At 48.7% G+C, this 13,064-nt stretch overlaps 2 protein-coding genes across 5 annotated transcripts in view; one reads left to right on the forward strand and one right to left on the reverse strand.

Annotated features, from left to right (window-relative positions):
- LOC143148538 (uncharacterized) overlaps nt 1–13,064 on the forward strand; it is a 122,023-nt gene that overhangs the window by 22,829 nt on the left and 86,130 nt on the right. The window lies entirely within an intron of this gene.
- LOC143148534 (uncharacterized) overlaps nt 1–13,064 on the reverse strand; it is a 163,861-nt gene that overhangs the window by 18,855 nt on the left and 131,942 nt on the right. For 2 of the 4 annotated variants that reach the window (XM_076314941.1, XM_076314937.1), the window contains exon 1: nt 497–1,098. The exons of the other annotated variants lie outside the window; for them this stretch is intronic. In XM_076314941.1, the coding sequence (XP_076171056.1) occupies nt 497–978 (482 nt within the window). In that variant the 5' untranslated portion in view covers nt 979–1,098. Of the gene's footprint in view, nt 1–496; nt 1,099–13,064 lie in introns of those variants that run through there. 4 annotated transcript variants of the gene reach the window in all.

The raw sequence follows: 13,064 nt of genomic DNA on the forward strand, positions 1-13,064 counted from the left end.
AGAAACGTTCTTCTAAACGACACTTATTGATAACTACGTTTCAAGAACAAGAACAAGGACCCATTACGACTATCAGCACTCCGAGAAACCTCGCTTTAGATGACACTCGATTCTGTTTCAAGAAAAGGAACACGAACACGTCTATCGGCACTCTGGAAAACCATTTCTCCGATCGACACTCAACCTCGCTTAAAGAAAAAGAACGATAACTCGTATTATCTCGACTACCAGCACTTGAAAAAAAATTTCACCAGGCCCTGTATCCCAGGAGGAAGAACCCGTTCGGAAGATCGACACTCGAAAAACTTTCCCTTCGATCGCACTCAGCCCAGTCCCGGACGAGAAGGCCCCCGTAGCACCCGGGTCCTCCCTACTATGTACGTGTGCATGTATACATGTATGTGTATACGCGCGTGTGTGCCCGCACTCGAAAAACTTTCCCCCCTCGGGCGATCAGCTCGCGAGAAACGGGAGCAACAGGGCGCGGTGAACTCACTCCGTAGAGGCGGCGGCGACATCGTAACCCGAATGCAGGGAGCTGCAATCGGCGACGCGGTTGCATTCCGGCTCCGCGAGTCTGCGATCGTGCTCGAAGGCCGCGGCCGGGTCGTGGGCGCCGTTCAGGTACTCGACGCACTTCTCCGTGGGGCTGGTACCTGACGCGAGTGCGGGACACCCGACAACGACCCCGACAACGTCATCCTCGTTGATACCGTCCTCCCGGCTCCTGAGGAACGCGTCCAGGTAATGCTCGTCCGCGCTGGGTAGCTCATAGACAGTTCCTGGTGACGTCCAGTTGCCAGCACCCAGGTCCCTTTGGTTGGCCTCCACCTCGACCTTACCCGCCTGTTCGTTCTTCCGTGCGTAGAGCTTCCTCAGATAGGCTTCTTGGTGGCTCCTGGTGGCCCAACATCCGCCCTGCCACCATCTCTTCGACCCCAACAACGAGGTCTTCCGTCTCCTGGCTAGACTCGACATCTCGTTACGCAGGACCCCAGTTCGCTCCTAGTCATCCGTTTGGGGGCCACCTGGTCTTTTCTCTCTCTCTCTATCTCTCTCTCTCTCTACCCGGCACTAGGATATCTCGTCTCGCGCACGTCGAGCACTCTCTCACGTTGCATCGGCGACTCTCTTTATCCCGATCGGCGCACACGGTTTATCCGCAGCGGAGATCGCTGTCTGTCGTTCCCTTTCGCCGGGCCGCTCGTTTCGCGTTTAATCTCCGGGCCCCGGGTACATTAAGCCTCCTCCCTCGGCCGATCCGTAGATAGCCTCTCCCGATCGTCCTTCGCCTCGATCAGCCCGGACGGCGCTCGATAAGATCGTGGCGGCGGTCGTCCCGCTCGGTAACTCCGCGAGTTCGCGCCGAGCCACCTGGACGACGAAGAGTAGGACGAAACGGCGGTGAACGACGACGAGGACGACGACAACGACGAAGAAGAGGAAGAAGAAGGAGGAAAAAAAGAAGAGGAGGAGAACATAGAGGAAGAAGAAGTCGTCATATCGTCGCGGGACAGAGCCGTCTCGTTGGAGATCCCTCTTGTCCTCCTCTGTTTCACCGTGCGACGATCGAGGAGAGACGACGACGACGACGAGGGGCTCGCGCGAACCGACGATCGCGCGGCATATCTCTCCTCGCGGCAATCACGGCACGCGCTCGCCAAACGCGCAGAGGACACGCCGGGGCCCTCCGCGCGGGCCCAGCGGCGAGGAAGAGACGGAGAGCGCGCACCGGTGGAGAGTCGGATGGGTGGGGTGGCTCGGACGGTGGAGTGGGGGTAGGTACCGGGCGAAAGCGAGCGGAGAGGAGACGGAGGAGAGAGAAAGGTGGCGCGAACGGAAAAACGAAGAGAACGTGGGAAGGGAGGGGGTTCGAGGGAGAGAGAGTGAGACAGACGTAGGGAGAGAGAGCCAATCTGTACGTATAACCGGTAGTACAGCCGGAGATTAACGTTTTAATACGCGCCGCGTATCCGTGGAGGTACAAAGGGAACCGGGCGAAACCGATAACGTTCCACGCGGCTCGACCGGGTCTGTCGGGGCCCACACCGATCCCCCCCGCCGTTGGGGCCCGTTCACTCCCGCGCAGCCGAGAGAGAGAGAGAAGGAGAGAGAGATAGAGAAAGATCCCTCTTCGCGAGCGTCCGGTGATCCTCCCGGGCGTACGATTCCCGTATCGCGAGCGGCCCGAGTTGGGTCGTCACGTCGGGGCCCACCGATCCCGGGGCCTGTTTCTCCCGCGCTCCCGCAAGATCACCACCGCTCCACAGTTTCGTTTCGAAAGTCGCGTTCGTACAGATATCCACACGCCGGGGCGCGTCAATTCCCGATCGCAGTGGCGCGGAACGGCTCCCTCTTGGCCCCTTCCGAGCGAACTCGATGCACGTCGGACCCAAGACACGCGACGTCCGCGCGTCGCTCGGTTCTCGGAACCGTCCACCGGCCAGGAGCGACGGACAGCGTCATCCCGGACCCCGAGCGCTCGTCCATCCGCCGTCAATCACGGCGCGGAGTCACACCGACGGGCCGAACCTATCACGGGCCCCGCATATCGGTCCCCGGTTTCGAGAACACCACAGACCCCCACAGGGCACCACTATCAACGGGTCCCACAGATCGTTGAAACTCGTTGCGAGAATGTAGAGACAACTCGCGTTGGTCGAGAGCGTTGCTTGCACGCGTGGGTCCGATCGGACGTGCGCACAAGGACACGGACCCAATCCGTGGTAAACGGTTGGCCGAGGTGGAGAGCACGTAAAACGCGTTGCGACGATTTTAGACGCGGCGTCGTCGTCCCGTGGTCTTCCTACTCGGGCGTGCTGTGGCCGAGCGGACACTGAGCGTACTCTGGGACTCAGGGCCCCCGGAGAAGAGCGGGGCGCGAGCGGACGATAGGCCGCTCGAGGGTAGGGGGAGAACGAGGGGCCCGTTCCCGCGAGGCCGCTACGTCGGTGCGTGCAACCGCCGCGCCGCCAATGCGCGCCCGGCTACCCCCACCAGGCCGCCCGGCCGCCTTCCTTCCCGATATATTTATATTCGTTTCTAATACGTGTGGCGTGTCGGAGCCCGACGCCTCGCCGAGGGGCCCCCGTTCGTGTACGCGCGCGCTCGACTCGACTCGGCTTCTACGCCGGTCGGAGTCTCGTCGTGTGCGTGCGCAGCCTGCGCCGCGACGAATAGCAGCCCCCCGAGGGCTCTGGACGGGACCGGCGGACGAGCAGAAGCGGACCCGACGATCCCTTCTGGCGATGGGACACTTTGTTCGAGGAACTATCGGGATCGGGGATATTCGTTAGGGGAACGTTTCACCGTGTTCCTTGGGGGAACGTTTCCTCTCCCAGGGTACGTTTCTGTACTCGTTGAAGCATTGTTCAGGGGTTCATGGGTCCTCGAGTGGCTCCTCTAGAATGTAACGAACGACACAAAGAAGTTACCGTAGGTGTTTAAGGGGTCGTTCCAAAGAAGTGACCGGTTGGTTCGTTCAACGGGTCAATTCGAAGACCCTACCCAACCAGCTCCAAAGGAAATAGAACACGCACACTAAGACGTGTCGGTTCATTGAAACAACGTTTTGTCGCGCCACTCGCGTTGCTCCATTTCGATGTGCAGCTCCGTTAATCTAAGGACACGTCATGTTTATAGTTGCTACCTGACCATTACCTGACAGGATTTACCGATATTAAAATGACGATCTCGTCGAGCGAGTCCCGAGACTTCCAAGAAAGTCTCATTGGGCCCCATAATTCAGACCGCCAAGTGTACCGGTCAAAGAACTAGTCGATTAATTGAACATCGACCGACAGGGCTCGCCCAAATTAAAACGAAGGTCCGTACGAACTGGTCTCGTGGCTTCCACGAAGGTTTCAACGAAGCTTGTGTTTTAACCAAGTGCGCCATCGAAGGGACATATCCGTGTCGGTGGTTTATCACCCGACCGTTAGCCGAGACGAATGAAATTTAAGATTCTGGTGACTTTAAACGAGTCGTCGAACACGGGACCTTCGGTGACAGGTTGTAGGCAAGTCGAATAACAGGTAGCCTGGAGCGCAGATTAGGCTATCGTTTAAGCTGATAGCCTGTGTTATACAATACCGATTGAACGAGAGGACGATAAGGACCGATACGTCCTCGGAGGTTGTCTGGATGTTATTCAACTTGTTCGTAGTATACTTGGTAACGCAACACGAACCGACCAGCGTAGTGGCCAACTGGAGTAGATCAGACTCTGAACCCAGATGCGTTCAATGAACGTTTCATGGGATCAGGAAACTCTTATGTAACGCAACAGGAACGAATCCCTTTCCAGACGATTCCCGGATCGCTTAATGATATGGAGTTTCCACGGCCAATAAAAGTTCAATCGCTTAATCATCGTTACCGTATCCTACAAGATTCCAACGTATTCTCAACCGCGACTCAACCCTGCGCAGTCAGTCAGGGACCAAGTGCATCTCACTCCGCCCTTCAAGGAAGCTCTCTCCGCTTGTTTGCTCCTTTTTTCGAGATATATCCCTCCGTCGAGCAAGCGGAGCTTTTTGATAGCCTATTTTTTACCGGCTGATTGCACTTCGTAATGAACATAGAGGGATTCTTGTATTTATTGCTGACCAATTAAACCGCCGCACCCCGCTCGGTTCCATGTTTCTTATTTACGATGCCCGTTGTGATTTCGTGTGTTTCGGTCCCTAACAGAATAAGATACAGAGAAAAGTATACTCGAGTACACGTGAATACAGAGAAAAGTGTACTCGAATACACGTGAATACAGAGAAAAGTGTATTTGAATACACGTGAATATAGAGAAATGTATTTGAATACACGTAAATACAGAAAAGTGTATTTGCATACACGTGAATACTGAGAAGTGTATTTGAATACACGTGAATACAGAGAAGTGTGTTAGAATACACGTGAATACAGAGAAGTGTATTTAAATACATGTAAATACAGAGAAGTGTATTTGAATACATGTAAATACAGAGAAGTGTATTCGAATACAGAGAAGTGTATTCGAATACACGTAAATACAGAGGAATGTATTTGAATACACGTGAATACAGAGAAGTGTATTTGAATACACGTGAATACAGAGAAGTGTATTTGAATACACGTGAATACAAAGAAACTATACCCAGAATACACGTGAATACAAAGAAACTATACCCAGAATACACGTGAATACAAAGAAACTATACCCAGAATACACGTGAATACAAAGAAACTATACCCAGAATACACGTGAATACAAAGAAACTATACCCAGAATACTCTATCGATTCCCGTTCGAGGACCATTCGTTATCGGGAACTTTTTTAATCAACGAGTTTGAAAGATGGAACGAAGTTTCCCTAGGAGCTCCGGGAGCTTCGTGAATCTTCGTTTTAACTTCCGAGTACTGTCGTCTCGTGTTTCGTTAATGACCGTTGACCCTGGACACCCGTACCTTTGGTCAATAATCCGTTTTTCATGGTGTTTTCTGGCCAAAGTTCAAGCTGTCGTATCGTCTCTGGGAACATTACTCACGGGGGTAGAGGTCGGCTTGACACGTTACTCCAAGTCATCTATACTTGGGCTCTCTCTACAGGGGGATTCAATAACGGTGTCGGGAAATTTAACAATCTAAGATTTGGGATCGGGAGGATCCTGATCAATTTGGGCCTGAGAACGTTTTATTCACGAGGTGCAGTCGCTTTGAAAAGATTTGACGATTTCGAAGTAGACGTAGGGACCATTAATTTGAATATAACTGTGTTAAGTTCATCTGATGCTTGATAAAAGTTGTTTAGGTATAAACAATACATAGAACGTATCGACAATTTGATTAGGAATAAATTAGAACCGGTATGACAAATTTAAAGCCATCCAGAAACGAACGGTTTAAGAATCTACGTTTATCAGTCGGCGCCAAATGTTTTGGCCGTTCAAGGTCACTGAGGGATAAACTCCATTACCCCTGCTACTATAACCAGCTATGATAAATAGCCCTGAATGACGTTCACAGTATGAAAAAAATCCATTTTTTCTCTCATAAAATGTATTTTCGTGTTAACAATACTATCACTAGTCGTTTTCTCCAGCTCTTCGGTAAAGCTCTGTCATTTTTTTCGTAGAAAGAGAGATTAGTTGATAAAATATTTGGCAGTGACCTAGTAGTTCAACCGTGTCCGTTTAACAATATTATAAATTTTTGATCTAACCGAATCTCGTTATTTTTTTCCAATCTTGATTTTTCCAATCTAGTGTCCATCTGTGTGCAACAGTGACGTATCATTATTGTTGTTGTTTCCATCAACGAAGGTATCCCTATCCGCATGCCCGTCATTATGCGCGAATCGAGCAGATTGGGCCCGATAATTCGAATCGAGCGCCATCTACGAAGCCGCGGTCGGATTCGTTCGCAAAAACCGCAATCGATCGAAGTCACGTTCACTTCGTTCGCCATTTCATTGTCTCGGAAATCGGCGTCGATTTAGCAACATCTTCGCTGCTACAAAATGGTCCGAGTCGAGCATGCCTCGGGTAATCTTCGACGAGGCAAACTACCGCAGGTGTTTCGATAAAAATGTTATCCGTAAGTTACTGGAAAAGCAGGAGCGAGGGGCAGGGTATATCCTTTGGAAAAGTGAACGAGGGCCTGTTCGACGATCGATTAAAAAGATTGAAGATACTTCGTCCCAAACGTAACTGGCTTGAAATTGGCCGCCTAATTTAATTCAGAGGGTAACGATACGTTGCACACGGCCTGGCCGACCTCGTCCTTCTCTTTTTCTTTCGGGGATTCGGGACTCTTCGGAGTGGTTCCAGGAACTTTAACGCTGAGAAATGTCTTCATCGCGAAGTTCCGGTGGTGACCGACACGTTGGAATGTTTCGATCGATACCTCGTAACGTTTCTGCACTCTTCGTGTAATATAAATGTAATTCGTGGTAACTCCGACCGATTGAGAAGTTTCGTGCACGTACACTTTTTGCAGGGTACAGTGGCTCTATAGGGTGACTCGAAAAGTTTACGATCGGGACCAGCGTGGGCCTGAGCCTTGACCAGTTTTTCTGCACTCGAGTATTCGAATCATGTAGGTATTCGTGTATTCGAATCATGTATGTATTCAAGTATTCAAATCATGTGAGTATACGAGTATTCAAATCATGTGAGTATTCGAGTATTCGAATCATGTGAGTATACGAGTATTCGAATCATGTAGGTATTCGAGTATTCTGTGAATATGATTTGAATACTTGATTATTTGAATAGCATTAAAATACCTACTTGACTATTCAATTATTACTCGAATACCTACTTGTCCATTAGAACACTATTAGAACATCTATTTGACTTTTGGAATACTATTAGAATACTCGTCTATTCGAATACTTGACAAGTCGAACACTATTCGAATACTTGACAACAAGTATTCGAATACTTAACTCTTGCAATACTTATATATTGGAATACTATTCCAGTAATCAACTCTTGGAATACTTATATACTGGAATACTATTCGAATACTTATATACTGAAATACTATTCTAATACTTGACAAGTCGAATACTATTCGAATACTTATATACTGAAATACTATTCTAGTACTTGACAAGTCGAATGCTACTCGAATACTTAACTCTTGTAATACTTATATATTGGAATACTAATCGAGTAACTAACTCTTGGAATACTTATCATATATTCGAATACTATTCCAATACTTATGTATTGGAATACTATTCGAATACTTATATATTGGAATACTATTCGAGCAATTAACTCTTGGAATACTTATCATATATTTGAATACTATTCGAATACTTATGTATTGGAATACTATTCGAATACTTATGTATTGGAATGCTATTCGAATACTTATGTATTGGAATGCTATTCGAATACTTATATTTTGGAATACTGTTCGCTCTTCGAATACTTGACAATTCGAACAGCGTCGCAATACCTACTCGACCTTTCGACTACCATTCGCATACCTACTATTCAAATACTACTCAGACACTCGAGTACACGAATACTTTACATGCTCATCGAATAACCGAATACACGCGTAAAACTCAACGTTACGATTCACCCAGCGTACAGACATTCCTTCCGTCCCAAAAGTGACTCGTCGACTCGCGAGTGGTTCGTAGCTTTCACTCGGTACTCCTCGTTCGAACGAAATTCAACCGGCCGCCAGAACATACGGAAAAAGGAAATGTCGGGGGGCTCCCATTGGTGCCCAATACAGAAGGTGCCGGCGAGAAATATGGATTTTATATTGCACGGTCACCTTTGACCCGCATCTGGCGTTGGAAAGGTCTCAATCGAATCGAGTCGCCGCACGAGCACGAGATACACAACCGAATGATACACAACCGAACGCGTTTCTCATTCGTGCCCGTTGGACGTGATGTGCCTCTTCGTGGTGGCACCACGGCTACCGGTACGGAATCCATGGAATTAAATCGTTCGAGAGCGAGTGAAAATGGACTTCCAACGTGGTTGGCGTCTCACGGAACGTATTTACGGCGGCGCAGACGTCATTAATAAAGATTTAGCTACTGGAGAGGGGGAATGGAGGGGTGGGGGAGGAGGGGCGAGCGATGTGTGAGGGAATCGGTAAACTTCCACGGTTCAGGACCGAGGAGAGTCGTTGCTCTTGGAAATTATGTTACATGAACAGTTGAGGGAGGGGGAGGTGGTCCAGGGGAAAGAATAGTCTTTGAATGTCGATTTGTCCGACAAAATGGAGGGGGATATTTAACGACACCGTTTTTGCCTTTTCAGTCAGATGAGGGTAGATATGATTGATCGTTGTAGATTATCAGTTGCGTCGATCGGCTGTTAAGTGTTTAGTAGATTACACAAGAGCGCGGTAGGCTATTAACCTAACGGATCATTAGGATCTACGAAATTTAAATTGTTGCACGGAACTAAGAAGACAACCCGTGCGCCGTTGAACGCGTAATTTCGCCAAGGTTGCACGGTTAGTTTGTTTTTCGCTAGTCTCCCTCAGATCTTGAACGTAACAAATAGTTGAACGCATAATGTAGAAGATCCCCGCACCAGCACTTAATCATTGAGTTACGAACTACGGAAGCCCCTGACGATTAATCAGTTGAACCGTTTATCACGGTAGATAAGTAACTATACGCGCGCGGTATCGCGCGAGTGGTCCAAAGCGAGAAGTCTTAAAATTAAACAGAATTATCATTTTTCTTGAGGGTTTTTTCCTTTTTTCTTTCTTTTTTTTTTTCTTCTTCGGCTTCGCTATCTTCTAACGATATTAGCGAGAAGTAATAGTCTTCGGTATTAGCCGCCATTAATCTTTTGGACTGTCCACAACACGAGACAGAGGAGACGTTGCGTCAAAGACAGTGTCGAGAAATGGACGCTAATGGTAGCCATCTAGCGGTGGCGATTTACGACGGGAAAAGGAATGGTGAAATTTAATTCGTGACCGGTTATGAATTGCTCGTTCGAAATTTAAATATTGCGTAATTTTCACTTATTTAAATAGCAGTAATACTGTTCTTAGATTTGTAGAATATCGCAATCCCACTGTCGAGTGTTGTATACGTTCGAGGAAAGTAAGTGGGACAGACCGAGAGCAAGCAAGACGGAGTACCAGTGAGCGAGACTAACATTACGCGCAAGAACTTTTACACCGTTTGTTGTACCGTCGCGAAAATATTACCAACGTGTAGGCGAGATTCTCCTGATTAAAATGAGCCCAAACACGACCCCATTCGGACCACTTTGAATTCCACGTTATTCTAATTATTTATAAAAAACATTCGTTCGGGTGTACCTAAAACTAATCCGAACCATATCGTGTTTGTACTCATTTTAATGGAGAGAACCTCGCCAATCCATCTGTAACATTCTCGCGACAATACGACAAGACTGACAAAATTTATAACAATTGTTAACACTGTTGCAAAATTCCCTTCCAACCACCCGAGAACGACAAATGTCAACGCTCTCGGAATGCTTGCACTCGAATCTTCACGGATCGTTCGAGAATCTCTTCCAATACTAAATTCTGTCAAATTGTTTGCGTTCACTCTAAATGAAAAAATTCGACGCAAAGATCGTGACGTCGTGTTCCGCCCGACGCAGAAGAATAAGGGTCCGATCAATCACGGGCTCCTATCTCTGGGGTCCATCGTGATACGCACACATTTGCAGCTCGTTAACGCCGAAACCCTACCCCTACCCCCTCCCTCGCTTCCGTGCCGCGTTCTGATCCGATGATCGGTGACGTCGATGACAGGAGATCCAAGCGGGACGGATGGTTCACAGTGGCTATGAAAATTTCTGCTCCGCGAGCACGCGTCCCCACCGTGCATAGAAGCCGCGAGATTCATCTGCATAACAGTTAATAATTCCGGTGCGCGGTACCGGTTACGCCTGGGCTCGCGATGCGCTACACACAGGGAGGCGAAGCTCAACCGGGTTCATCGCGGGACAATCGGCGCGCCACCTGTTCCGCTCACGTGTAATGGGTAGCTGGCGTCGTTTCCCTCCGACCGCAAGAACTGCATCGTCCGGTGCGATATAGCGTCACGCCGCGTCCGTGGAGCTTCCGCCCAGAAAGCCACCGTTTCGGTCCACGCGAAGAACGTGACCACGGCGAGTCCATGAAACGGGTGTGAAAAATATCCCGGATCGCCAATCGAAAATTACCATTCGATGCGATCGAAGGGGGGAATCTCATCGACTCTCGACGATGAGAAAATACCGGGGAAGCGTTCTTCTTTTTCTTTTTTTTGCCCCTTCTTTTTCTCTTTTTTTTTTTTTGTACGTTAGAAAACGAGTTTGGTCGGAATTGCTCGCCGATTTAATTCGAATACTTTCGCACATCTTCGGTGAATTTCCGTTTTATTTGCAAATAAAATCGATCCACGTTCCTGGTTACCGTTGGAACACCTTTTTACGATCCAATGTTTTCCACAAATGCGAAAAAAATATGTCCCGTGTTACTCGAAGAACGCGGAGATCGATTCGGATTCGAGGTTTCGAAAGTGTAGTAATAGTCGGATAATTTTCCACGAAGTGAAAGTTTCTGGTCGAGTTCGACGATGGAAATTTTTTAAATGAAATTTTTGCAAAAATTGAATTACCCAAGGTAATTACAATAAACGAATCACTTTAGATTTGAATGTAATCGTTAAATACGTTTCCTTAGATTTTTGTCGTCTTTGAAAAGATGTGAAATTTTATTAAAATCGAGAACGAGGGAAGGAAACGTTTCTCGTACTCTCGACGCGAATCATGCTCGAGTAGGCATTCAAAATCGAGCTGTTGAACGATTTAATTCCACGGATTCCGTTCGCGCGGCTCGTGTTACGCCTCGCCTGGCGCGCGGATGAAAAACGCGACTGGATCTTTGTTGGATCAGCGATCATCGGGAGGTGGTGCAATTAAAAGCCTGTTTAGCGCCGATGATGTGCGTTCTTACGTGCGTTTCAACCTGCATAGGTTGCGTGGCTATCTTTCTTTCACCGTCTACCGCGGCACCTGTTACCCGCCAAAACAGGTGGTGATCGAAACACATCGCGACGTACAGTCAAACTTGCAGGTGCATCGTAGGGCGCCCATTAGGGAACACTTCAGCTGCGTTTTCCTCCGTTTCCTTCCACCGGGCTCGTACAACGCGTTTCAAAAAGATGGGGCGATCGAAAACGTACGCGCGGCACGAAAACGAATCGAAAAGTCCTTTGCGATTTTGCGATCGCAGGTTTCGTTCTTGAGATACGAGCGGTTAAAGTTTTTGTGCGCGCGAACGTCGCGTGACGCGAGCCAAGGTCACGCGCGAGCGTCATACGACACGCATGCGCGTCGTAGTCACGCGCGGACGTCACACGACCCGAACGAAGGTCACGCGCAAGCGTCATACGACACGCACTACCGCCGTAGTGACGCGCGGACGTCACACGACCCGAACGAAGGTCACGCGCGAGCGTCATATGACACACACGAGCGTCGTAGCGACGCGCGGACGTCACGCAACCCCAACGAAGGTCACGCGATACGAACACCGACGTCACAGAGTCACGCCTGACCGTCGTATGACCACGTGCGAGAACTTGAACCGCTCGTATCGCGAGAACACGACCTCGGATCTCAATCCGGTAAAGGACTTTTCGTTTTCTCTTCGCGCGAGGAATCTTCACGTGCCCCGTCGTTGTGAGCCACCCTGTATTTAGCATCGGTACTGCTACGTAGCAGTTCGCGAGACATGTGTTATTTTTCGTCGCACGGAACTGGTTTCGACCGAATCACCGCGCATCTCCGTTCGCGCAGATTCCTTAATTTCGCCGTTCGACTCTCAATTCGAAACGTTTTTCGACCCCGTTTCCAACATCGGGGAATTCTTGGATAAATCGTGGGTCGTCGGAGAGCAAGTTAACGCGATAAAAAAAAATCGACACGATTCACGCGCGCTTCCCCAAGTGTACCGGAAACGCGCGTGTTTATCGAGGGGGGAGAATTTATGGTTCGAAATTGTTTCCATTTCGAACATCCGGTTTTTAATACACTGTGGCGAAGAGTGAAGGGAAACAGACGGGAGCACGTTCGAAAGGCGGATAACCGGATGGCGTCGTGTGATCGCACAGCAATCCAGTTATATAGGTTACTCGATCCAAGTGAACCGTGGAACGTTGAAATGATTATTTTCATATTGTCGTCGCACCGGATCGAAAAATTTGTAAAATACATAATCTACCCGTTAATAGAAATATTATCGTTCCGTCGCGTTGACTAAACACTCTCCCAGGACTAATTCGTCCCGATGTTGTGATTTTCGTGTTCGAGTCATTAGCGTTTCGCTCGCGCGGACTTGCGCACACGCTTCACTTGGATTGAAACTGTCGACGCGCATTTCCGACTCACGTCACACTGTTACGATTACCGAAGATTCCGCAACGTCACAGTGGCAGTTGGATAAGTGGTATTCTAATGCTCTTATCCGAGATAAATATTAGATTGATGATGGTCGCGCAAAAACAGCATAATTTTGTTTTTTCTTTCACGACGGTCCAACCCTCGTGCGAGATGCCCGCCGGGAGATT

The sequence above is a fragment of the Ptiloglossa arizonensis genome, chromosome 6 (assembly GCF_051014685.1).
Source record: "Ptiloglossa arizonensis isolate GNS036 chromosome 6, iyPtiAriz1_principal, whole genome shotgun sequence".
NCBI lineage: Eukaryota > Metazoa > Arthropoda > Insecta > Hymenoptera > Colletidae > Ptiloglossa > Ptiloglossa arizonensis.